The sequence below is a fragment of the Hyla sarda genome, chromosome 7 (genome assembly GCF_029499605.1).
Source record: "Hyla sarda isolate aHylSar1 chromosome 7, aHylSar1.hap1, whole genome shotgun sequence".
Taxonomy (NCBI): domain Eukaryota; kingdom Metazoa; phylum Chordata; class Amphibia; order Anura; family Hylidae; genus Hyla; species Hyla sarda.
This window is the reverse complement of record NC_079195.1, coordinates 23,357,466-23,385,343: the sequence shown is the minus strand read 5'-3', so window position 1 is coordinate 23,385,343 and position 27,878 is coordinate 23,357,466. Positions and strand designations below refer to the sequence as shown.

Sequence of the window (27,878 nt, the reverse complement as noted above, 5' to 3'; positions counted from 1 at the left end):
GTTTCCCAACCAGGGGTGCCTCCAGCTGTTGCAAAGCTACAACTCCCAGCATGTTGGACTATATAGTAGTATATAGTATAGGTCAATGTTTCCCAACCAGGGGTGCCTCCAGCTGTTGCAAAGCTACAACTCCCAGTATGTTGGACTATATAGTAGTATATAGTATAGGTCAATGTTTCCCAACCAGGGGTGCCTCCAGCTGTTGCCAAACTACAACTCCCAGCATGCCCGGACAGCCGTTGGCTGTCCGGGCATGCTGGGAGTTGTAGTTTGGCAACAGCTGGAGGGACACTGGTTGGGAAACACTGCAATAGGGAAATATAAATCGCCAGACCCACCCACACGGTGTTTTTTCTCTTGATGTTTTTTTCCCACTCTTTTTTAAGTGTTTTTAGCCTTGGGGCTAGTTTTCCAAAATCGCAGTACGCTGTGGGTATGGTGTTTTTATTTTTTATTTTTTTTCCAATTTTTTAAATTAAATCTTGGTGTTTTTTCTTCCATAGACCATGTTCAGATGGCGTAATTTCCACAATTTCGCACAATTTTTATGTTTGTAAACATTTTTTTTTTTTACACTAATTAGTTAAAAATTGGTTTACACTAATTGGTTAAAAAAAATTACCTATTTTGTTACTTCGTATGTATTTTTTTTATTTTTTTTACCGAAATTGGGCTGAAAATGAAGGACATGCAGATTAAAGGGGTATTCCAGGCAAAAACTTTTTTATATATATATAAATCAACTGGCTCCGGAAGGTTAAACAGATTTGTAAATTACTTCTATTAAAAAAATCTTAATCCTTCCAATAGTTATTCGCTTCTGAAGTTTTCTGTCTAACTGCTCAATGATGATGTCACGTCCCTGTGCATGATGGGAGAATATCCCCATAGGAACTGCACAGCTCCCGGGACGTGAGTCATCAGAGAGCAGTTAGACAGAAAACAACAACTCAACTTCAGAAGCTCATAAGTACTGAAAGGATTAAGATTTTTTTTAATAGAAGTAATTTACAAATCTGTTTAACTTTCCGGAGCCAGTTGATATATATAAAAAAAAGTTTTTGCCTGGAATACCCCTTTAACCCCTTAACCCCTTAAGGACGCAGGGTTTTTCAGTTTTTGCACTTTCGTTTTTTCCTCCTTACCTTTTAAAAATCATAACCCTTTCAATTTTCCACCTAAAAATCCATATTATGGCTTATTTTTTGCGTCGCCAATTCTACTTTGCAGTGACATTAGTCATTTTACCCAAAAATGCACAGCGAAATGGGAAAAAAAATCATTGTGCGACAAAATCGAAGAAAAAACGCCATTTTGTAACTTATGGGGGCTTCCGTTTCTACGCAGTGCATATTTCGGTAAAAATTACACCTTATCATTATTCTGTAGGTCCATACGGTCCCATAGGGACCTATAACACTGCACACACTGATCTCTCATGCTGATCATTGTTATCCCATAGGGACCTATAACACTGCACACACTGATCTCCTATGCTGATCACTGGCGCGTATTAACACGCCTGTGATCAGCATTATCGGCGCTTGACTGCTCCTGCCTGGATCTCACCCACGGAGCAGTCATTCGTCGATCGGACACCGAGGAGGCAGGTAAGAGCCCTCCCGGTGTCCGATCAGCTGTTCGGGACGCCGCGATTTCACCGCGGCGGTCCCGAACAGCCCGACTGAGCAGCCGGGATACTTTCAGTTTCACTTTAGAAGCGGCGGTCAGCTTTGACCGCCGCTTCTAAAGGGTTAATACCGCACATCGCCGCGATCGGCGATGTGTGGTATTAGCCGCGGGTCCCGGCCGTTGATTAGCGCCGGGACCCACGCGATATGATGCGGGATCGCGGTGCGATCCCGCTTCATATCGCGGGAGCCGGCGCAGGACGTAAATATACGTCCTGCGTCGTTAAGGGGTTAAGGACGCAGGACGTAAATGTACGTCCTGGTGAGGTGGTACTTAACGCACCAGGACGTACATTTACGTCCTAAGCATAACCGCGGGCATCGGAGCGATTATACAGATCCCGGCATCTGCGGCAGTTCGCGATTTAAATGAACGATCGGATCGCCCGCAGCGCTGCTGCGGGGATCCGATCATTCATAACGCCGCACGGAGGTCCCCTCTCCTTCCTCCGTGCGGCTCCCGGCGTCTCCTGCTCTGGTCTGAGATCGAGCAGACCAGAGCAGGAGATGACCGATAATACTGATCTGTTCTATGTCCTATACATAGAACAGATCAGTATTAGCAATCATGGTATTGCTATGAATAGTCCCCTATGGGGACTATTCAAGTGTAAAAAAAAATGTAAAAAATTGTAAAAGTTAAAATTAAAAAAAATGTGAAAAATCCCCATCCCCCAATAAAAAAGTAAAACGTCCGTTTTTTCCTATTTTACCCCCAAAAAGCGTAAAAAACATTTTTTATAGACATATTTGGTATTGCCGCGTGCGTAAATGTCCGAACTATTAAAATAAAATGTTAATGATCCCGTACGGTGAACGGCGTGAACGAAAAAAAATTAAAAAAAGTCCCAAATTCCTACTTTTTTAATACATTTTATTAAAAAAAAAAAATTATAAAAAATATATTAAAAGTTTTTTATATGCAAATGTGGTATCAAAAAAAAGTACAGATCATGGCGCAAAAAATGAGCCCCCACACCGCCACTTATACGGAAAAATAAAAAAGTTAAAGGTCATCAAAATAAAGGAATTATAAACGTACTAATTTGGTTAAAAAGTTTGTGATTTTTTTTAAGCGCAACAATAATATAAAAGTGTATAATAATGGGTATCATTTTAATCGTATTGACCCTCAGAATAAAGAACACATGTCATTTTTACGATAAATTGTACGGCGTGAAAACGAAACCTTCCAAAATTAGCAAAATTGCGTTTTTCGTTTTAATTTCCCCACAAAAATAGTGTTTTTTGGTTGCGCCATACATTTTATGATATAATGAGTTATGTCATTACAAAGGACAACTGGTCGCGCAAAAAAACAAGCCCTCATACTAGTCTGTGGATGAAAATATAAAAGAGTTATGATTTTTAGAAGGCGAGGAGGAAAAAATGAAAACGTAAAAATTAAATTGTCTGAGTCCTTAAGGCCAAAATGGGCTGAGTCCTTAAGGGGTTAATTTAACAGCTGTTGCATAACGTACATTCTTATGGCGGAATCCACTGTAAAAATCCATTTCCGTCAATTGAGCGTCGGCTCGTTTTGCCAGCACCCACTACAGATGGAATGTCTGCCCGGAATATATCCGGCGGAAATCTCGTAGAGTGAATGATCCCTTACAGACGATTTTCCATTCACACCACAAAACACATTATCATAAGAAAATCTGCAGATATTTAACCTTCGTAACTAGAGATGAGCGAACTTACAGTAAATTCGATTCGTCACGAACTTCTCAGCTCGGCAGTTGATGACTTATCCTGCATAAATTAGTTCAGCTTTCCGGTGCTCCCGTGGGCTGGAAAAGGTGGATACAGTCCTAGGAGACTCTTTCCTAGGACTGTATCCACCTTTTCCAGCCCACCGGAGCACCGGAAAGCTGAACTAATTTACGCAGGATAAGTCATCAACTGCCGAGCTGAGAAGTTCGTGACGAATCGAATTTACTTTAAGTTCGCTCATCTCTATTCGTAACCATAAGGCTAAGTTTCCACTCATTTTTTGGGGGGAAAACCGCAGAGAAAAACGCCAATTCTGCCACATTGCGTTTTTTCGGCCAAAAAACGCTGCGGCCAGATGTTAGCTGTAAATCAATGAGAAATCGCAAAATTCTTTTTCCACTTTGTGTGTTTTTCAGTTTGGCTTTTTTTTTTAAATCCTTTTGGCGTTTTCTCTCTCTTTGTTTTTGGCTTTTTACAGCTCCTTGGCGGTTTTGCAAAGTCGCATGTTGAGCCTGTGGCGCATTTTTCCCTGAAATCGTGGCGTTTTTCTCCCATGGAAGTCGTTTTTTTATTCTTTTTTGGACTTTAGCGATACAAAAAAGTGATGAAGGGAGATTCCTTTTTATAAAATTTCGCAGGGTAACATTAAAAAAAAATATTAAAAAAGATACAGTAGTGATGGAAAAAATTGTATTTAACCCCTTAAGGACTCAGGGTTTTTCCGTTTTTGCACTTTCGTTTTTTCCTCCTTACCTTTTAAAAATCATAACCCTTTCAATTTTCCACCTAAAAATCCATATTATGGCTTATTTTTTGCGTCACCAATTCTACTTTGCAGTGACATCAGTCATTTTACCCAAAAATTCACGGCGAAACGGAAAAAAATCATTGTGCGACAAAATCAAAGAAAAAATGCAATTTTGTAAATTTTGGGGGCTTCCGTTTCTACGCAGTGCATATTTCAGTAAAAATTACCCCTTATCATTATTCTGTAGGTCCATACAGTTAAAATGATACCCTACTTATATAGGTTTGATTTTGTCGCATTTCTGGAAAAAATCATAACTACATGCAGGAAAATTTATAAGTTTAAAAATGTCATCTTCTGACCCCTATAACTTTTTTATTTTTCCGCTTATGGGGCGGTATGAGGGTCATTTTTTGCGCCGTGATCTGAAGTTTTTATCGGTACCATTTTTGTTTTGATCAGACTTTTTGATCACTTTTTATTCATTTTTTAATAGTGTAAAAAGTGACCAAAAATACGCTTTTATGGACTTTGGAATTTTTTTACGTGTACGCCATTGATCGTGCAGTTTAACAATATATTTTTATAGTTCGGACATTTCCGCACGCGGCGATACCACATATGTTTATTTTTATTTACACTGTTTTATTTTTTTATGGGAAAAGGGGGGTGATTCAAACTTTTATTAGGGAAGGGGTTAAATGATCTTTATTAACACTTTTTTTCACTTTTTTTTGCAGTGTTATAGGTCCCATAGGGACCTCTAACACTGCACACACTGATCATTGTTATCCCATAGGGACCTATAACACTGCACACACTGGGGGACATGTATCATTATTTGTGTACGGTAGAAGCAGTTTACCCCTTTTTCCAAATTCTAAATTATGTGCAGAAGAGCTAAATTTATCAATCAAGTGCAATGAGCTTCATAAATTGCGGGTAAATATAGAAATCTCCTCAATCCACTCTTTGGAAAATAGAATCGATGATTTAGAGAATCTCGCTATGTGAAGTCCAAGATGGCTTATATTTGCGCAAAAAAAAACAGCTCTTGCGGCAAAATTTTTGGTGTAAAGGAAAAGTGCGCAGTTAATAAATCCATGTGTACTATAGATGTCACTCCAAGGTACCCTGATTCGGCCACATCTGGAGGACATGCTCTACCAAAACGTGCGCAAAAAAATGCGCAAAAAAAAGGGCTTGTGCAAAATTTTGCGCAAAAAAATGCACACAAAGCAGGGGTAAAATCTTTCATACATGTCCCCCACTGATCTCTCATGCTGATCACTGGCGTGTATTAACACGCCTGTGATCAGTGTTATCGGCGCTTGACTGCTCCTGCCTGGATCTCAGGCTTGACTGCTCCTGTCTGGACACAGAGGAGGCAGGTAAGGGCCCTCCCGGTGTTCTGTAAGCTGTTCAGGACGCTGCGATTTCACCGCGGCGGTCCCGAACAGCCCGACTGAGCAGCTGGGATACTTTCACTTCAGACACGGCGGTCAGCTTTGATCGCTGCGTCTGAAGGGTTAATACAGGGCATCACTGCGATCGGTGATGTCCTGTATTATCCGCGGGTCCTGGCCGTTGATAGCCGCCGGGACCGACCTGATATGACGCGGGATCACTGCGTGACCCCGCGGCATATCGCGGGAGCTGGCGGAGGACGTAAATATACGTCCTTCGTCGTTAAGGGGGGGGGGGGGGTTAAAGGGGTACTCCAGTGGAAAACTTTTTTTTTTTTTTTTTTATCAACTGGTGCCAGAAAGTTAAACAGATTTGTAAATTACTTCTATTAAAAAAATCTTAATCCTTCCAGTACTTATTAGCTGCTGAATACTACAGAGGAAATTATTTTCTTTTTGGAACACAGAGCTCTCTGCTGACATCACCAGCACAGTGCTCTCTGCTGACATCTCTGTCCATTTTAGGAACTGTCCAGAGCAGCTGTGCAGATGTTTGCTATGGGGATTTTCTCCTACTCTTGACAGTTCTTAAAATGGACAGAGATGTCAGCAGAGAGCACTGTGCTCGTGATGTCAGCAGAGAGCTCTGTGTTCCAAAAAGAAAATAATTTCCTCTGTAGTATTCAGCAACTAATAAGTACTGGAAGGATTAAGATTTTTTAATAGAAGTAATTTACAAATCTATTTCACTTTCTGGGACCAGTTGATTTAAAAAAAAAAAGTTTTCTCTGGAGTACCCCTTTAAACATTCATAACCATAAAAACACTATTGTGGAGGGGGAAAAAAAGTATTTTTATCATTTTTTTTTTGCCATTTTTCTGTGCAATCCAGCTGTTATTTTGGATTAAAAAAAACGACTCCATAAAAATGTGAAAAAATTTACCTTTTTTGAGCCAAAAATGAGTACGCACAGAATCTATACAGAAAAATTCCACCACCTCTGAGCTAAGATGCATATTTCCCATTAAAAAAAAAGTGGGATCTATATTAGGCCATGTTCATATGACTGAATTTCCAAGTGGAATCCAGAGGAAAAGTTCCATTGCAGCAGAGGCCCATTGTTTCTAATGAGATTCTGCTGCACCATGCACACAGTGGAATTTCAGCAGCGGAACCATCTGCAGCGTAAATCCTGACCTTAGTGACACTTCTTAAAAAATATTTGGTGTGAAACGTGGTAAAAAATTGTGTGAAAATCACGCTACATTTTCAAGGGAGTTACCATAAAAAAAAGTATGGCTAAAGTTTACACGATGCGCTCCAGTTTTTAGCGTGCTGTTGTGCCCCGTGAAAAACGGGCTTCAAACTCTCTCTTTTTGACATTTCCCCCTTGGTCCCCCTTTAATAATCAGTAAGGAAACTGCGCCAAACAGAACGCCTGGGTGGGTTTTGGGGTAAGTGGATTCCAGTACAGAGACCGTATGTACAGGACCTGCAGTCCGGTGCGATGTCCCTCTGAAGATCGGCTTCTATCTTCACTGAATTGCGCACAGGAGGCGGGCCCGCCAGGTGAATTTGAATATTCCTGGTTGCTGGTCACATCAGCGCTTGTGCCTAGTACTGAGCGCCCATGTGACCAGCGACCATGAATATTCAAATTCACCCGGCGGGCCCGCCTCCTGTGCGCAATTCAGGGAAGATAGAAGCCGATCTTCAGAGGGACACCGCACCGGACTGCAGGTATGTACAGTGACCCCCCCCCGACCTACGATGGCCCCGACATACGATCATTTCAACATACGATGCTTTTGTATGTCGGTGCCATCGCATAAACGGCTATCCTGCAGCGCAGACTGCTTCAGCTGCCCCCGGATAGCCGTTTACGGTGCCCCGTGTGGTCCGCTGACGATCACTTACCTGTCCTCGGGGCTCCGGCGCGTCCTCTTCGGGATTCCCTGCATCGTCGGCGCTCTCCATCGTCGTCATCACGTTGCTGCGCACGCCGTCCCATCATCCAATAGGAGCGGCGTGCGTAGCGACGTGATGGCGCGGACGGAGAGCGCGGATGCCGGGGAAGCAGAGGCCTTGCCGGAGCGGCGGGGACACCCCGGGGACGCGGCGACAGCGATGGAAGGCGACATCCAGGGCAGCGGTGACGGTCCGGAGCGGCGGGGACAGGTGAGTATAACCTCCAATACCAGTGGTCTTCAACCTGCGAACCTCCAGATGTTGCAAAACTACAACTCCCAGCATGCCCGGACAGCCGTTGGCTGTCCGGGCATGCTGGGTGTTGTAGTTTTGCAACATCTGGAGGTCCGCAGGTTGTAGATCACTGTCCTATACTTTACATTGCACGGATCCCTCAACATACGATGGTTTCAACAAACGATGGTCCATTTGGAACGGATTACCACCGTATGTTGAGGGACCACTGTATACAAGTCAGAGACCCCCCCATCGATCTCCTGTTCATCCACCCAGTGACCGGTTTTCTTTAAAGTAAGTCAATGATTGAACACAGCATCAAATTTGCGGCAGATTCTGTACGGTGGAATTTTCGTGTCGAATTCTGCCAGAAATGCCGCTGTAATTAACCTCCTGTTGATTTGAATGAGATTCCGCAGTCCCATTCAGACAGCAGAATTTCTGCGGCAGAATATATCTTTAGGTTCACACTGTTTTCAGTATTCCGCAAAAATATAAGAACAGTTTCGGAATCCCATTGAAATCAATGGGGCTTGAATTTCAATGGAATTATCAACGGAATTTCTGTGGAATTGCGACATTTCCGCCATGTGAACATACCCTGAATTTGCCCCAATCCCTAATATTTTATTTCCTTTGTCTTAGATTATAAATTTATAATAATAATAAAAAAAAAATAATAATAAAAACACTATGTAAGCAAAGAACAAAATGATGCAGTAAACACTGCCCTCTACAGGCCACTCCCCAAACGACAACAAATAAAAGCAACTCAGCCAAGGTTTGGAAACAAATTTATTACATTCTCAGACCCCTCTTCCAACCAGAGGGCCTTTATTTTTGTTACTCAAGAAAAAAAAAAAATGTCTGCACATTTTTATAAAATTTAATGTAAAATATTTACAGAGGTCGACAACCCTGGAAAGTGCTGAGATGTAGATTTTTTTTTATTAACATATATCATTTTTTTTAATACGTAAGGCATCCTGGAAAGTTGGACAATTAAAAATATAAATACATCTAGAAGTCGCCAGCGTTCAGGATATTTGGTGTAGAACTTAAAAAAAAACAAAAAAAAAAAAAAAACAACAACTGGCAGAAGAGAGGATTCCGAGAAAAATTTTTTACATTTGAAATTTTTCTTTTTCTCAGAATATTTTTATTTTACATTTATATCATATAAGGGGACGGTTCCGAACTTTCCCCTTTTTATTTTTTTATTTTTTTTTAAAACAAATTCTGCCTGGGCTAGATGGCGGACTTGTGTTGCAACTATTATGCTTGTCTTGAAGTGCCACTGTCTTGCTGCAACTTTTGAGCATCATGTTGGATTGAGTCCCCCTTATAGCATTAGGGCACACATTACTGGTGACTGGATACTGCAGGTCAAGACCCCCCCCCCCCCTTTAGTTTACAAAAATAGATGAGACTACACAGAAGTGAATGGGCATAGGTGGCACCGGAGTACCGAACAGCAGATAAGCTTGAGAGAGCGAGTACATCAGGCAGGCAGGTTGCCATTTATTGCTCGGTTGCTGTCCCTTGGTTCCCCGTGGGCTGAAGCTTGGCTCGAACAGCCTGTAATCTTTGTTCTTCTTGCAGGTTGCGCAGACAGGCGTTGCGGCTGATGGTTTGAACGTTAGCGTGTGGGAACCAACCAGACTGCTGATCTGAGAGGCGGATGCCGTGCAGCCATCCTGGAAAGGAACAAAAAAGAGGTAGGTTAGAATAGGTAACGCCCCCGAGGAGCAGACTCCACCTTATTCCTTTTGAAAAGTCACGGTTCGTTAGCCAAGTGTCCCATGTCAGCATGGCTTTATGAGGGATCGGTCCTGTCAAACTAACCTGATCAGCTTTTATGAGGAGGTGAGCTCCAGACTGGACCAGGGGGAATCGCTGGATGCCATTTATATTGATTTTTCCAAAGCATTTGATACGGTGCCACATTAAAGGTTGGTGCATAAAATGAGAAGGATTGGGCTGGGGGATAATGTGTGCAAGGGGGTAAGTAACTGGCTCAGTGATAGGAAACAGAAGGTGGTTATTAATGGTACTTATTCTGATTGGGTGACTGTTACTAGTAGGATATCACAGGGGTCAGTTTTGGGTCATATTCTATTTAATATGGATTAATTACCTTGTCGAGAGATTTTATAGTAAAGTAGCAATCTTTGCAGATGATACTAAACTCTGTAAAGTGGTTAATACAAAAGAAGACAGATCACTGTGTATAGTAGATAACACAATAGAGGACAGGGCACTGTTACAAATGGATCTGGATAGGTTGGAGGTTTGGGCTGGGAAGTGGCAAATGAGGTTCAACACTGATAAATGTAAGGTAATGCACATGGGGAGGAAAAATCCGGGCTGGGATTATGTATTAAATGGGAGAAAATTAAACGGGAGTCTTAGATAACAGTAAATGTAGCTGTAGTGACCAGTGTCGGGCATCTGCTGCCAAGGCAAATAAAATCATGGGGTGCATCAATAGGGGCATAGATGCCCACGACAAAGAAATAATTCTACCACTGTACAGGTATGTTCACATTGAGTAATGTGAGCGGAATCTCCGCTTGCAGAATTTCGCTAGTGGAGATTCCATCTGGCGGTACTTCGGTGGTAGGACCACACGGCACTGCGCCGTCACTATTGACTGCTATGCAGTGCCAGCAGACTTCCACGCAAAGAATGAACATGTTTTTTCTTTGCGCAGATGAAATTCTGCAGTGTGAACACGTCCGCATTCACACTTATGTTAGGAGTTCACTCCGCGGAACTCCAACGCACAATTCAGCGCATGGAATTCCACGCTAATTACTCAGTGTGAACATACCCTACAAATCACTAGTCAGACCACACATAGAATACTGTGTACAGTACTGGTCAGACCACACATAGAATACTGTGTACAGTACTGGACATCTGTGTACAAGAAAGATATAGTGGAGCTGGAGAGGGTTCAAAGATGGGCAACCAGGGTAATACGGGGAATGGGAGGACTACAGTACACAGAAAGATTATCAGAATTAGGGTTAGAGAAAAGAAGGCTTAGGGGCAACCTAATAACTATGTATAAATATGTATAAATAACTATGTATAAATATATCAGGGGACAGTACAGAGATCTCTCCATGATCTATTTATACCCAGGACTGTATATATAACAAGGGGGCATCCTCTACGTCTAGAGGAAAGAAGGTTTCTACACCAGCACAGACAGGGGTTCTTTACTGTAAGAGCAGTGAGACTATGGAATTCTCTGCCTGAGGAGGTGGTCATAGTGAACTCGGTATAAAAGAGTTCAAAAGGGTCTGGATGCATTTTTGGGAGAATAATAACATTACAGGTTATGGATTCTAGATCTATAGGGACAGAACGTTGATCCAGGGATTTATTCTGATGCCATATTTGGAGTCGGGAAAGAATTTTTACCTCTAGTATGAGGGTTTTTTGCCTTCCTCTGGATAAACTCAGCAGGGACTCCATAGGCTGCCCGGGCATGCTGGGAGTTGTAGTTTTGCAACAGCTGGAGTCACTTTGTTTGGGAAACAGTGCCTTATGGTTATTGTTCGTAGTTGTTTACAGGCATTTATTTTATTTTATTTTATAATCTTATTGTGTATGTATTTTATTTATTGTATCTTAGGGGAGGACCTTTTGTTGTATTTGATCACTCAGAGTTTACACCCAGCACAGCAGACTCAGGGAGGAAGTAAATGCATGGCGAGTGAGGGCGGGCTCAGTGCTTGCCTCAGACCCCTTCCTGAGCAGTGGATGTCAGAATGAGTGAGCAGCAGATCAGAGTGATTTGTGAGCCAAATACAGAAACTAGACACACAAAAGACACAAAAATAGCCTTTGACAGTCCAGACATGCTGGGAGTTATAGTTGTGCAACAGCTGGAGACACATTGTTTGGAAAACACTGATATAAGGGGTAAGGGAGTGGGGCTTAAAGGGGTACTCCCACCCTAGACATATTATCCCCTATCCAAAGGATAGGGGATAAGATGTCTGATCGCGGGGGCCCCACCGCTGGGGACCCCCGCATTATTGCACGCGGCACCCACCTCTTATTACGCCGGAACCGCTGGAGGTGCTGAGTCGCGAGTCCGGGACGGAAGTCCGTGACGTCAGGACTCCGCCCCCGTGTGACGTCATGCCCCCTTCCCATAGACTTGCATTGAGGGGACGGGCGTGACAAGGGGGCGGAGTCCTGACGTCACGGACTTCCGTCCCGGACTCGCAACTCAGCGCCTCCAGCGGTTCCGGCGTAATAAGAGGTGGGTGCCGCATGCAATAATGCGGATGTCCCCAGCAGCGGGACTCCCGCGATCAGACATCTTATCCCCTATCCTTTGGATAGGGAATAAGATGTCTAGGGTGGGAGTACCCCTTTAACAAATCCTGCAATAAGTATATCTGAGAAGTATTAGGACTGGATGTAAACACGAATTTTTAAAGCAAGCAGAGATCTTTAGAAGCCCAGTTTAGAAGCAAATCCCCATAGCAAACCTCTTCTAAACTGGGCAGTTCCCGAGACACGTGTCATCAGAGAGCACTTAGACAGAAAAGAACAACCTTAACTTCAGAAGCTCATAAGTACTGAAAGGATTAAGATTTTTTAAGAGAAGTAATATACAAATCTGTTTAACTTTCTGGAGCCAATTGATATATAAAAAAAAGTTTTTTTTCCTGGAATACCCCTTTAAAACATGAAGGGGAGTCATTACAAAAAAACAGCATTTTATATTTGGGGGAAGTAAGCACTTGGACTCCCACTGACTAAACTAATGGCTAACATCCCCCATCACTCCAAGTATATGAGAAAGAACATTTATAGGACAATAAAACTTTATCTGCATAAAAATCTTGAAGGTTCTCCAGTGTATTGGTGCCCTCTGCTGGACCATTTCTGCAGTGCATGACGACATAATTGGGTAAACCAGTGGAATAAAATATTGTCACTTGGCCTTCTTAGAAACACATGTAGCTATAGGAACAATACGTGGACTATTTCAGTACTGTATATTTACCGTCATCGCTGTTCTGAGTTATCATGAGAATATCCGCTTTCTCCAGGGACAGCTCGTCGTTTTCTCGCGCTTTATACGACTTTAAACATTGCATCTGGGAGAGACCTGGAACAACAGACGCCATGGTGAGAAGAACTGTACTGCAAAACGCTACATTCTGACTACATCACAAAAAATTACCTCCATATAAAACATGTATTGTTATTAACTTGTACATTGGGGGCAGTATTATAGTAGTTATATTCTTGTATATAGGAGCAGTATTATAGTAGTTATATTCTTGTATATAGGAGCAGTATTATAGTAGTTATATTCTTGTATATAGGTGGCAGTATTATAGTAGTTATATTCTTGTATATAGGAGGCAGTATTATAGTAGTTATATTCTTGTATATAGGAGCAGTATTATAGTAGTTATATTCTTGTATATAGGAGCAGTATTATAGTAGTTATATTCTTGTATATAGGAGCAGTATTATAGTAGTTATATTCTTGTACATAGGACGCAGTATTATAGTAGTTATATTCTTGTATATAGGAACAGTATTATAGTAGTTATATTCTTGTATATAGGAGCAGTATTATAGTAGTTATATTCTTGTCTATAGGAGGCAGTATTATAGTAGTTATATTCTTGTATATAGGAGCAGTATTATAGTAGTTATATTCTTGTATATAGGAGCAGTATTATAGTAGTTATATTCTTGTATATAGGAGCAGTATTATAGTAGTTATATTCTTGTATATAGGAGCAGTATTATAGTAGTTATATTCTTGTACATAGGACGCAGTATTATAGTAGTTATATTCTTGTATATAGGAGCAGTATTATAGTAGTTATATTCTTGTATATAGGAGGCAGTATTATAGTAGTTATATTCTTGTATATAGGAGCAGTATTATAGTAGTTATATTCTTGTATATAGGAGCAGTATTATAGTAGTTATATTCTTGTATATAGGAGCAGTATTATAGTAGTTATATTCTTGTATATAGGAGCAGTATTATAGTAGTTATATTCTTGTATATAGGGGCAGTATTATAGTAGTTATATTCTTGTATATAGGAGGCAGTATTATAGTAGTTATATTCTTGTATATAGGAGGCAGTATTATAGTAGTTATATTCTTGTATATAGGAGGCAGTATTATAGTAGTTATATTCTTGTATATAGGAGCAGTATTATAGTAGTTATATTCTTGTATATAGGAGGCAGTATTATAGTAGTTATATTCTTGTATATAGGAGGCAGTATTATAGTAGTTATATTCTTGTATATAGGAGGCAGTATTATAGTAGTTATATTCTTGTATATAGGAGCAGTATTATAGCAGTTATATTCTTGTATATAGGAGCAGTATTATAGTATTTATATTCTTGTATATAGGAGCAGTATTATAGTAGTTATATTCTTGTATATAGGAGCAGTATTATAGTAGTTATATTCTTGTACATAGGGGGCAGTATTATAGTAGTTATATTCTTGTATATAGGAGCAGTATTATAGTAGTTATATTCTTGTATATAGGGGCAGTATTATAGTAGTTATATTCTTGTATATAGGAGGCAGTATTATAGTAGTTATATTCTTGTATATAGGAGGCAGTATTATAGTAGTTATATTCTTGTATATAGGAGGCAGTATTATAGTAGTTATATTCTTGTATATAGGAGCAGTATTATAGTAGTTATATTCTTGTATATAGGAGCAGTATTATAGTAGTTATATTCTTGTATATAGGAGGCAGTATTATAGTAGTTATATTCTTGTATATAGGAGGCAGTATTATAGTAGTTATATTCTTGTATATAGGAGGCAGTATTATAGTAGTTATATTCTTGTATATAGGAGCAGTATTATAGTAGTTATATTCTTGTATATAGGAGCAGTATTATAGTAGTTATATTCTTGTATATAGGAGGCAGTATTATAGTAGTTATAGTCTTGTATATAGGAGACAGTATTATAGTAGTTATATTCTTGTATATAGGAGCAGTATTATAGTAGTTATATTCTTATGTATAAGAGCAGTATTATAGTAGTTATATTCTTGTATATAGGAGGCAGTATTATAGTAGTTATATTCTTGTATATAGGAGGCAGTATTATAGTAGTTATATTCTTGTATATAGGAGCAGTATTATAGTAGTTATATTCTTGTATATAGGAACAGTATTATAGTAGTTATATTCTTGTATATAGGAGCAGTATTATAGTAGTTATATTCTTGTATATAGGAGCAGTATTATAGTAGTTATATTCTTGTATATAGGAGCAGTATTATAATAGTTATATTCTTGTATATAGGGGCAGTATTATAGTAGTTATATTCTTGTATATAGGAGCAGTATTATAGTAGTTATATTATTGTATATAGTAGCAGTATTATAGTAGATATATTATTGTATATAGGAGACAGTATTATAGTAGTTATATTCTTGTATATATGAGCAGTATTATAGTAGTTATATTCTTGTATATAGGAGCAGTATTATAGTTGTTATATTCTTGTACATAGGAGCAATATTATAGTAGTTATATTCTTGTACATAGGGGCAGTATTATAGTAGTTATATTCTTTTATATAGGAGCAGTATTATAGTAGTTATATTCTTGTATATAGGAGCAGTATTATAGTAGTTATATTCTTGTATATAGGAGGCAGTATTATAGTAGTTATATTCTTGTACATAGGAGCAGTATTATAGTAGATATATTCTTGTATATAGGGGCAGTATTATAGTAGTAATAGTCTTGTATATAGGAGCAGTATTATAGTAGTTATATTCTTGTATATAGGAGCAGTATTATAGTAGTTATATTCTTGTATATAGGAACAGTATTATAGTATTTATATTCTTGTACATAGGGGGCAGTATTATAGTATTTATATTGTTGTACATAGGGGCATAATGAATATCTTACCATGATCTCTGAAGAAGTCTGTCCCTTGTTTTCGGGGAGACAGTGCACAAATCCATCTCAGCTTCTGACTCCTAGAAAGGTTACATAATGTAACTGAACATTTGTATGCAAACAAATTTAAGTCAAGAAACAAACAGGACAAGATACACAACATATAGGCCCAGGATACACATGTCTTATACACAAAGGGCGAGATTTATCAGTGTAGGTGCACTGGTTTTTTACACAGATTTTGATGATGTAGTCGGAGTGTACATGCACCAAATGTATTAAATGGTGCAGGGCCTGTGATAAATATGGGGCTAGTACACATTTTTGTGAAATTTCACTTCAGACCACTTTGTAAGACCCCCTTCTTTGCGACTTTTGTGCGACTTTTTGAAGCTGCTGTCTACAGCCAGTTTTGTAAGCCAGGTCTGGGCTGGTATAGGTTTTGTGTGTAATTATGGTCTGTGCGACAAATCTGCAATTTTTTTTTTGTAGAAAAGTCGCACGTCATCAATCCCTGACCACTGAAAAGTAAAAGGAATAACCTGTGTAAAACATCTGTTATGAGAGAAATCAGGCAGACCGGCGTACATCAAAAAGTCGCACAATTTGTCTCAATTCTGACATTTCAAAGACAATTATACCCAGAAAACCTGTGTAAATGCCTTAAAGGGGTATTCCAGGCAAAAACTTTTTTTTTATATATCAACTGGCTCCGGAAAGTTAAACAGATTTGTAAATTACTTCTATTAAAAAATCTTAATCCTTCCAATAGTTATTAGCTTCTGAAGTTGAATTGCTGTTTTCTGTCTAACTGCTTTCTGATGACTCACGTCCCGGGAGCTGTGCAGTTCCTATGGGGATATTCTCCTATCATGTAAGGGATATTCTCCCATCATGCACAGCTCCCGTGAGTCGACGTGACATCATCATTGAGCAGTTAGACAGAAAACTTCAGAAGCTAATAACTATTGGAAGGATTAAGATTTTTTAATAGAAGTAATTTACAAATCTGTTTAACTTTCCGGAGCCAGTTGATATATAAAAAAAAGTTTTTGCCTGGAATACCCCTTTAATAAATATCCTCCAAAATGTTTCATCCATACACTTTTCATGCACTGCTACCTTGTAAAAAATGGTCAGGACAGGGGAAGAGATTTGTAATGCTGATGTAGTCACCTCACAAAAGGACTGTCTAGACTGGATAAGACTGTAAAGGCCTCTATGCACATTAGATATAAGTCGGCAAGAGCGGCTTACTGTGTAATGTGCATGTCGGCCTTCTGACTCTCCCCTGACACAGGATTGATTTCAACTGCACAATCATTTAGAGGAGTCTGGCAGAAGTTTACCCCTCCTCTCTCCATCTGTAACACAATTTGTCTTGTATGGAAGGATCACACATCAGCGAACAGCTATGCTATCACATGCATATTGGTACCATAAAGGGGTTGTGCAGGAAAAAACAACAACAACCTGTGTATGTTGTCAAAAAGTATAACAAAGCAATTTACTAATATAATCTTATTAACCATAGTGCAGATATCTTGCATATCAGCTCTGCTCTTTTCCTTGTACACTGGGACATCATATCACAGGTTTTCAAAGCAGTCTGCCCTGTCCCTCCTCCTGTCAGCAAGACCAATGAGGTGAAGGAGGAGCTGGTGTTGCTGCTCTTTAGATTTATGACTCAATAGATAAGGCAGCCAAAAGCTGTTCTCAAGTAACAGTAGTTTCTGTCAGAATGGGCTCCCTGCTGCCTTATCTATTGAATCATAAATCTAATGAGCAGTAATACCAGCTCCTTTCTTTACATCACTGGTCTAGTCCTGTGTTGACAAGAGGGGAGGGGATGAAGGGATGGGAGCTCTCTTCTTTCAGAGCCTGTGATGTGATGTCACAGCCTACAAAGGGAGGGACAGGGCAGACTCTGCACTATGGCTATTAACATATTAGAAAGCTGCTTTTTATATTTAACACAATATACAGGTTGTTTCTTTTGTTGGACACCCCGTTTTTGAACCCCCAGCTAGGAGAACTATTAGATCTGCACAGGTTTGTAGCCTCTGAATGTAAATCAGGAATGTTCCAATTCACTGACAGGAAACAGAGATCTTAACCCCTTAAGGACCGGAGGTTTTTCCGTTTTTGCATTTTCGTTTTTTGCTCCTTGCCTTTAAAAAATCATAACTCTTTCAAATTTACACCTAAAAATCCATATGATGGCTTATTTTTTGCGCCACCAATTCTATTTTGTAATTACGTCAGTCATTTTGCCCAAAAATCTACGGTGAAGCGGGAAAAAAAATCATTGTGCGACAAAATTGAAAAAAAAAACGCTGTTTTGTAACTTTTGGGGGCTTCCGTTTCTACGTAGTACATTTTTCGGTAAAAATGACACCTGATATGTATTTTGTAGGTCCATACGATTAAAATGATCCCCTACTTATATAGGTTTGATTTTGTCGGACTTCTGGAAAAAATCATAACTACATGCAGGAAAATTAATACGTTTAAAATTGTCATCTTCTGACCCCTATAACTTTTTTATTTTTCCGTGTATGGGGCGGTATGAGGGCTCATTTTTTGCGCCGTGATCTGAAGTTTTTAACGGTACCATTTTTGCATTGATAGGACTTATTGATCACTTTTTATTCATTTTTAAATGATATAAAAAGTGACCAAAAATGCACTATTTTGGACTTTGGAATTTTTTTGCGCGCACGCCATTGACCGAGCGGTTTAATTAATGATATATTTTTATAATTCGGACATTTCCGCACGCGGCGATACCACATATGTTTATTTTTATTTTTATTTACACTGTGTTTTTTTTTTTATTGGAAAAGGGGGGTGATTCAAACTTTTAATAGGGGAGGAGTTAAATGATCTTTATTCACTTTTTTTTTTCACTTTTTTTTTGCAGTGTTATAGCTCCCATAGGGACCTATAACACTGCACACACTGATCTTCTATGTTGATCACTGGTTTCTCATAAGAAACCAGTGATCAGCGATTCTGCCGCATGACTGCTCATGCCTGGATCTCAGGCACTGAGCAGTCATTCGGCGATCGGACAGCGAGGAGGCAGGAAGGGGCCCTCCCGCTGTCCTGTCAGCTGTTCGGGATGCCGCGATTAGCCGCGGCTATCCCGAACAGCTCGACTGAGCTAGCCGGGAACTTTCACTTTTAGCCGCGCGGCTCAGCTTTGAGCGCGCGGCTAAAGGGTTAATATCGCGCGGCGCCGCGATCGGCGCTGCGCGCTATTAGACACGGGTCCCGGCTTCACTATGACGCCGGGCCCGCCATGATATGACGCGGGGTTACTGTGTAACCCCGCGTTATATCGGAAGAGCAGGACCAAAGACGTACCGGTACGTCCTTGGTCCTTAAGGGGTTAAAATTGGTGAAGGACGGAATCACAGAAAACCCTTTATATTGTCTTATCCACGACCAGCTTCAGCTATAGGCAAAGACTTGTGAACAAACTTACTGCGTCTCCGTCCTGAAGATGTACTCCGTCTCCCTTACGTCCTGAGAAGACTCTCGCCCCATAGCGGCAGAATCCCGTAGGAAGACGCGGAAAATGTTCTTCTGGTTGGTGTGAAGTTTAATTTCACATCGTTCTACTCGAAAGTCTGACGAGTGATCAAATACGACAAAACGTCCTCCCCTGAGATACAATAAAAATACATATACAGTAAGATGAAAAAAATTCAAAAATATGCTTGGAGACAACTACTAGTGGTAGGCATAAGGCAGTGTTTCCCAACCCGTGTGTATTCGGCCGTTGCAAAACTACAACTCCCAGCATGCCCGGACAGCCTTTGGCTGTCCGGGCATGCTGGGAGTTGAAGTTTTGCAACAGGTGGAAGCACCCTGGTTGGGAAACACTGACATAGAGACTCAAGTAGAAGATGAGTTTAGACTCACTCTCTGACGCGAGACAGCAGCAGACAGTCATTGAAGAGGTGCAGGTAGACGGGCCGAGTGGTGACTTTCCATTTGAAGCTCATGGAATTGAACTCTAAAGACGTAACCTCTCCGTGTTTGACAAGACGCCGAGACTGGGAAATGAGGGGAAAGATCTGGAAAGAAAAAGACAAAAAAGTAGTGAAAATTAGGGTTAACTCAGAACTAGAGATGAGCGAACTTACAGTAAATTCGATTCGTCACGAACTTCTCAGCTCGGCAGTTGATGACTTATCCTGCATAAATTAGTTCAGCCCTTCAGGTGCTCCGGTGGGCTGGAAAAGGTGGATACATTCCTAGGAAAGAGTCTCCTAGGACTGTATCCACCTTTTCCAGCCCACCGGAGCACCTGAAAGCTGAACTCATTTATGCAGGAAAAGTCATCAACTGCCGAGCCGAGAAGTTCGTGACGAATCGAATTTACTGTAAGTTTGCCCATCTCTACCCACAGTCCTACATACACCTCTAATGCATGTATTCAAATCTCTAACACACATATACAGGTCTCAACGAATTTCCCCCTAAAAAATTCATCAGGAGACCACTATTAAACCCCTTAAAGGGGTACTCCGCTGCTCAGCGTTTGGTACAAACTGTTCCGAACGCTGGAGCCGGCACCGGGAGCTTGTGACGTCATAGCCCCACCCCCCTCATGATGTCACGCCCCCCCCCCCCCCCCAATGCAAGTCTAGGGACTTGCATTGAGGGGGTGGGACGTGAAGTGAATGAGGGACGGGGTTAGGATGTCACTATCTCCTGGCGCTGGCTCCAGCGTTTGGAACAGTTTGTACCAAACGCTGAGCAGCGGAGTACCCCTTTAAGGTGAAGGGGGGGGGAAAGGGGGAGTGTTCTGTAGGTCAATATAATGACAACAATTCTTATTTTTTCTAAGCAGATATGTTTGCTTAAAACTGCTGTTTTCTAACCTTTAGAACTATATATATATATATATATATATATATATATTTTTTTTTTTTTTTTTTATACAGGGCTGTACAAGGGCTCATTTTGTGCACCAAGATGTGTACTATTTATCGGTTCCATTTTTGTTTCTGATATATATAATGTGACCATAAATCTGCAATTCTGGTGTTTTGCCATTTACTGTATGGGATCATTAACATTATTATGTTTTAATACTTTTTTGAACATTTCTGCACACGGTGATACCAAATATGTTTTTATTTTTTTATGTTTTTTCTTTAAATGGGAAAAGGGGGCGATTTTTGATTTATATTAGGGAAGGGGCATTTTCATATCTTTAAAAACATTTTATTTTAATAGTTTATTTTACACTTTTTAAGTCCCCATGGGTGACTTTTATACGCTAGCATTAGATTCATAACACTGAATAATGTTATACCATTGCATAGCATTACTCAATGTTATCTGCTAAGACAGACTATCAGCGGATCGGACCCAGGACCTGCACAGAGCAGGTAAGGGGACCTTCAGCAGGGCTGTAAACAGATTGGACCCAGGGCTGGTTCTGCCTATAAGCAAAATAGGCAGCCACCAAGAGCGCCCTTTTGATGGGTGCGCCACTCTGTCTGCTGCAAGAAAGTTAGTAGCCAGCATCCGAAGCACCCGCTCATCCAAATCACCCGTCCAGCCAGCACCATCGTTGCATCACGGTAGCATAATAATTAGAATTCTTCAGCCGGCTGGAGGAGCGCAGTGACAGTAAACACAGTAATTACATACAGAGGAGGTTTGTTACAATGTGTCACCCCTGTAGTAATGAGATTACATTAGGTGGAGGTTTGTTACAGTGTGTCACCCCAGTAGTAAGGAGATTACATTAGGAGGAGGTTTGTTACAGTGTGTCACCCCAGTAGTAAGGAGATTACATGAGGAGGTTTGTTACAGTGTGTCACCTCAGTAGTAAGGAGATTACATGAGGAGGAGGTTTGTTACAGTGTGTCACCCCAGTAGTAAGGAGATTACATGAGGAGGAAATTTGTTACAGTGTGTCTCCCCAGTAGTAAGCAGATTACATGTGGAGGAGGTTTGTTACAGTGTGTCACCCCAGTAGTAAGGAGATTACATGAGGAGGGGGTTTGTTACAGTGTGTCACCCCAGTAGTAAGGAGATTACATAAGGAGGAGGTTTGTTACAGTGTGTCACCCCAGTAGTAAGGAGATTACATTAGGAAGAGGTTTGTTACAGTGTGTCACCCCAGTAGTAAGGAGTTTATATGAGGAGGGGGTTTGTTACAGTGTGTCACCCAAGTAGTAAGGAGATTACATAAGGAGGAGGTTTATTAGAGTGTGTCACCCCAGTAGTAAGGTGGGGCGTGTCAAAGGGTGGAGCCAATGGGCGCGGTCAAGGGGCGGCAAGATTAGCTTTCGCCTAGGGTGGCAAAAATCATATATGATGTGGTGGGGTCCCGTTCGGGTGGGGGGGGGGGGGGGGGGTTTCATTCCGTCTCTGAAGGGGCAGGCCGTGATGTCACACAGGTAGCTGCAGGAAAGATTGCGGGGGCACCCAGCAGCGGGATCCCAGCGATCAAACATCTTATCCTCTATCCTTTGGATAGGGGATAAAATGTCTAGGGGCGGAGTACCCCTTTAAGTACGAGGGCACCAGGATGTACGTTTACATCCAATACTACTCTGCATAAAGCTACTAACGGAAACACTTATCTGGTTTATTATCCGGCTGAGACAAGCACAGAGGATGAAAACAAACAGGCACAGATGATTCTCCTGAAGGGCACAACTTTGGGGAAAGACCCCCACCAAGGAGCCGGACACTCACCTTACACTCAAACTGGATCTTCTGGTTGAGCAGAATCAGCTCCTCGGTGTCCTTCATCCTCTGGACACTCTCATTACAGTCTCGTATCAGCTGCCAAACAAACAACATATTAGGTACAGATCAGATCAGTCTTGAGTAGTAAAATAAATTGCAACCTTTACATGTAATTTGTCTTCTCATTTCTCGCTATATTCACCTTCTCTGCTGACTACCGTGGATAAAACCTCCTTGTTTTAAAACATCCAAGTTTCACCATTGTCTAGATCAGTGTTTCCCAACCAGGGTGCCTCCAGCTGTTGCAAAACTACAACTCCCAGCATGCCCGGACAGCGTTGGTTTCTGCCGTGAGGATATTAAAGTAGCAAGCGTAGGTGGCGCCACCTGCTGTCAGACTGGGGGAGGCACAGTTTAGCACATACCTGACAAGTGGCAGCTGCTATGTGCAGCCAACACCGAAAATCACTTCCATGCCAGTGATTTAAAGGGGTACTCCGGTGGAAAACATTTTTTTTTAGGTCTTTATAAGTAAACTGGTGCCAGAAAGTTAAACAGATTTGTAAATTACTTGTATTAAAAAATATTTACCCTTCCTGTACCTTTTAGCAGCTGTATGCTACCGAGAAAATTCTGTTCTTTTTAAATTGCTTTTTTGTCTTGTCCACAGTGCTCTCTGCTGACACCTCTGTCCGTGTCAGGAACTGTCCAGAGCAGCATAGGTTTGCTATGGGGATTTTCTCCTGCTCTGGACAGTTCCTGATACGGGCATCAGGTGTCAGAAGAGAGCACTGTGGACAAGACAAAAAAGAAATTGAAAAAGAACAGAATTTCCTCTGTAGCATACAGCTGCTAAAAAGTACTGGAAGGGTAAAGATTTTTTAATAGAAGTCATTTACAAATCTGTTAAACTTTCTGCCACCAGTTCATTTAAAAAACTAAATAAATTATCCATGGAGTACCCCTTTAACTGTTTAACCCCTTAAGGACCAGGCCATTTTACACCTCAGGACCAGAGCGTTTTTTGCACATCTGACCACTGTCACTTTAAACATAAATAACTCTGGAATGCACATATACAATATGTCTACTTTATGTTTGCATCATAAAATTGATGAGTTTTTACTTTTGGAAGACATCAGAGGGCTTCAAAGTTCAGCAGCAATTTTCCAATTTTTCACAACATTTTCAAACTCACTATTTTTCAGGGACCAGTTCAGGTTTGAAGTGGATTTGAAGGGTCTTCATATTAGAAATACCCCATAAATGACCCCATTATAAAAACTGCACCCCTCAAAGTATTCAAAATGACATTCAGTCAGTGTTTTAACCCTTTAGGTGTTTCACAGGAATAGCAGCAAAGTGAAGGAGAAAATTCACAATCTTCATTTTTTACACTCGCATGTTCTTGTAGACCCAATTTTTGAATTTTTACAAGGGGTAAAAGGAGAAAATGTATACTTATATTTGTAGCCCAATTTCTCTCAAGTAAGGACATACCTCATATGTCTATGTAAATTGTTCGGCGGGCGCAGTAGAGGGCTCAGAAGCGAAGGAGCGACAAGGGGATTTTGGAGAGTACGTTTTTCTGAAATGGTTTTTGGGGGGCATGTTGCATTTAGGAAGCCCCTATGGTGCCAGAACAGCAAAAAAAAAAAAAAACACATGCCATACCATTTTGGAAACTAGACCCCTTGAGGAACGTAACAAGGAATTAAGTGAGCCTTAATACCCCACATGTGTTTCATGACTTTTGCATATGTAAAAAAACATTATTATTTTTTCACTAAAATGTGTGTTTCCCCCGAAATTTCACATTTTTGCAAGGGTTAATAGCAGAAAAGACCCCCCAAAATTTGTAACCCCATCTCTTCTGAGTATGGAGGTACCCCATACGTTGACCTGAAGTGCACTACGGGTGAACTACAATGCTCAGAAGAGAAGGAGTCATATTTGGCTTTTTGAGAGCAAATTTTGCTCGGGGGGCATGTCGCATTTAGGAAGCCCCTATGGTGCCAGAACAGCAAAAAAAAAAAACATGGCATACCATTTTGGAAACTAGACCCCTAGAGGAACGTAACAAGGGATAAAGTGAGCCTTAATATCCCACAGGGGTTTCACGACTTTTGCATATGTAAAAAAAAAAAAAATTATTTCACTAAAATGTGTGTTTCCCCCCAAATTTCACATTTTTGCAAGGGTTAATAGCAGAAAAGACCCCCCAGAATTTGTAACCCCATCTCTTCTGAGTATGGAAATACGGACGTCAAGTGCTCTGCTGGCGCACTACAATGCTCAGAAGAGAAGGAGCGCCATTGAGCTTTTGGGAAAAAAAATTGTTTGGAATGGAAGTCAGGGGCCATGTGCATTTACAAAGCCCCCTGTGGTGCCAGAACAGAGGACCCCCCCCCACATGTGACCCTATTTTGGAAACTACACCCCTCACAGAATATAATAAGGGGTGCAGTGAGTATTTACACCCCACTGGCGTTTGACAGATCTTTGGAACAGTGGGCTGTGCAAATGAAAAATAAAATTTTTCATTTTCACGGACCACTGTTCCAAAAATCTGTCAGACACCTGTGGGGCGTAAATGCTCATTGTACCCCTTATTACATTCTGTCAGGGGTGTAGTTTCCAAAATGGGGTCACATGTGGGTATTTTTTTGGGGGGGTTTATGTCAGAACCGCTGTAAAATCAGCCACCCCTGTGCAAATCACCAATTTAGGCCTCAAATGTACATGGTGCGCTCTCACTCCTGAGTCTTGTTGTGCGCCCACAGAGCATTTTACGCCCACATATGGGGTATTTCTGTACTCAGCATAAATTGCGTTACAAATTTTGGGGGTCTTTTTTTCCTTTTAACGCTTGTGAAAATAAAAAGTAAAGGGCAACACCGGCATGTTAGTGTAAATTATTATTTTTTTTTTTACACTAACAAGCTGGTGTAGCCCCAACTTTTCCTTTTCATAAGGGGTAAAAGGAGAAAAAGCCCCCCAAAATTTGTAGTGCAATTTCTCCCAAGTACGGAGATACCCCATATGTGGCCCTAAACTGTTTGCTTGAAATACGACAGGGCTCCGAAGTGAGAGAGCGCCATGCGCATTTGAGGACTAAATTAGGGATTGCACAGGGGTGGACATAGGGGTATTCTATGCCAGTGATTCCCAAACAGGGTGCCTCCAGCTGTTGCTAAATTCCCAGCATGCCTGGACAGTCAGTGGCTGTCCGAAAATGCTGGGAGTTGTTTTGCAACAGCTGGAGGCTCCGTTTTGGAAACACTGCCATACAATACGTTTTTCATTTTTATTGGGGGGACAGTGTAAGGGGGTGTATATGTAGTGTTTCACTCTTGATTATGTGTAGTGTAGTGTTTTTAGGGTACATTCGCACTGGCGGGTTACGGTGAGTTTCTCGCTAGAAGTTTGAGCTGCGGCGAAAAATTTGCCGCAGCCCAAACTTGAAGCAGGAAACTTACTGTATGCCTGCCCGTGTGAATGTACCCTGTACGTTCACATGGGGGGGGGCAAACCTCCAGCTGTTTCAAAACTACAACTCCCAGCATGTACTGACAGACCGTGCATGCTGGGAGTTGTACTTTTGCAACAGCTGGAGGCACACTGGTTGGAAAACCTTCAGTTAGGTTCTGTTACCTAACTCAGTATTTTCTAACCAGTGTGCCTCCAGCTGTTGCAAAACTACAACCCCCAGCATGTACTGATCGCCGAAGGGCATGCTGGGAAATGTAGTTATGCAATAGCTGGAGGTACGCAACTACAACTACCAGCATGCCGAGACAGCTGATTGCTGTTTGGACATGCTGGGATTTGCAGTTTTGCATCTGGAGGGCTACAGTTTTAGAGAACACTGCAAAGTGATCTCCAAACTGTGGTCCTCCAGCTGTTGCAAAACTACAATTCCCAGCATGCCCTGACAGCAAACAGTTGTTTGAGCATGCTAAGAGTTGTAGTTTTGCAAGATCTGGAGGGCTACAGTTTAGGGAACACTATATAGTGGTCTCAAACTGTAGCCCTCCAGCTGTTGCAAAACTACATATTCCAGCATTCCCAAACAGCTGTCTGGGCATGCTGGGAGTTGTAGTTTTGCAACATCTGGAGGGCTACAGTTAGAGACCACTGTATAATGGTCTCAAACTGTACCCTCCAGATGTTGCTAGGCAACTCACTGGCTTCCGTCGGATCCAGCCGCACTTCATCGCCGCCCGCCGATCTCCGTCGCCTGCAGCCTCCGACGCCCGCCCGGATCGGTAAGTGGATCTTCGGCGCCGGTCGCCGTCGTTTCCCCGTCCTGCCCCGCCTATTGTGGGAGGGCAGGAAGGGGAAAACGAAAGTAAACCCCCCGCCCCCGATCTGCTATTGGTGGTCGCGTCTAGACCACCAATAGCAGGGATAGGAGGGGTGGCACCCATGCCACCTCACTCCTATCGCTTCAGGGGGATCCTGGGTGTCTTAGACACCCGCGATCCCCCTTACATTCCGGGTCACCGGGTCACTATAGAACCGTAATGACCCGGAATCGTGCAAATCGCAAGTGTGAATTCACTTGCGATTTGCCACGATCGCCGACGTGGGGGGTCTGATGACCCCCCTGGGCATTTGCACGGGATGCCTGCTGAATGATTTCAGCAGGCATCCCACTCCGATCCCCGCCCGGCGCACGGCGGGGACTAAATCTGCCCATGACGTAAATGTACGTTCCTGGTCCTTAAGACCCAGGGTGTCGGGACGTACCGTTACGCCATGGGTCCTGTAGGGGTTAAATGCCACAGCCACTAGCGATCTTTGCATTTAAACAGTTTCTGTTATGCATCCCTAGTGTCTAGTGGTCCAGGTGGCTGTCAGTTTTTACCAATAGGCCAATAGGGCACTGATCTAATAGATTTGTTTAATGCACAAGAATGACATTGATCTACGATGAATTAAATCATTGCTTATAAACTGATTGCTTATAATTTTTTAAAATAATAATAATAATAATATAATATATATATATATATATATATATATATATTAGAGATGAGCGAACTTACAGTAAATTCGATTCGTCACAAACTTCTCGGCTCGGCAGTTGATGGACTTTTCCTGCGTAAATTAGTTCAGCCTTCAGGTGCTCCGGTGGGCTGGAAAAGGTGGATACTGTCCTAGGAAAGAGTCTCCTAGGAATGTATCCACCTTTTCCAGCCCATCGGAGCACCGGAAAGCAGAACTAATTTATGCAGGAAAAGTCATCAACTGCCGAGCCGAGAAGTTCGTGACGAATCAAATTTACTGTAAGTTCGCTCATCTCTAATATATATATTTTATTTTTTTTATTTTTGCTATCAGCGCATGCGGAAAATTGTTGCGTGTGGAATTGTCCAAGCTATAAAATTGTAAGAGATATTTATAAAAACTACAGCTCTCGGTCCCTGT

The 27,878-nt window shown here is 41.4% G+C and overlaps 1 protein-coding gene and 1 long non-coding RNA gene across 4 annotated transcripts in view; one reads left to right on the top strand and one right to left on the bottom strand.

Moving 5' to 3' along the window:
* The window catches only part of LOC130281863 (uncharacterized), a 106,946-nt gene that overhangs the window by 1,602 nt on the left and 77,466 nt on the right, over positions 1 to 27,878 (top strand). Inside the window, exon 2 of the long non-coding RNA XR_008846138.1 lies at positions 9,373 to 9,488. This is a non-coding gene — a long non-coding RNA (uncharacterized LOC130281863). The remainder of the gene's footprint in view (positions 1 to 9,372; positions 9,489 to 27,878) is intronic.
* LOC130281862 (uncharacterized) overlaps positions 8,832 to 27,878 on the bottom strand; it is a 97,301-nt gene continuing 78,254 nt past the window's right edge. For all 3 annotated transcript variants that reach the window (XM_056529597.1, XM_056529596.1, XM_056529598.1), the window contains exons 11-16: positions 22,452 to 22,541; positions 19,653 to 19,807; positions 19,213 to 19,392; positions 15,732 to 15,802; positions 12,806 to 12,910; positions 8,832 to 9,467 (exon numbers count right to left, since the gene is read on the bottom strand). In XM_056529597.1, the coding sequence (XP_056385572.1) occupies positions 9,292 to 9,467; positions 12,806 to 12,910; positions 15,732 to 15,802; positions 19,213 to 19,392; positions 19,653 to 19,807; positions 22,452 to 22,541 (777 nt within the window). In that variant the 3' untranslated portion in view covers positions 8,832 to 9,291. The remainder of the gene's footprint in view (positions 9,468 to 12,805; positions 12,911 to 15,731; positions 15,803 to 19,212; positions 19,393 to 19,652; positions 19,808 to 22,451; positions 22,542 to 27,878) is intronic.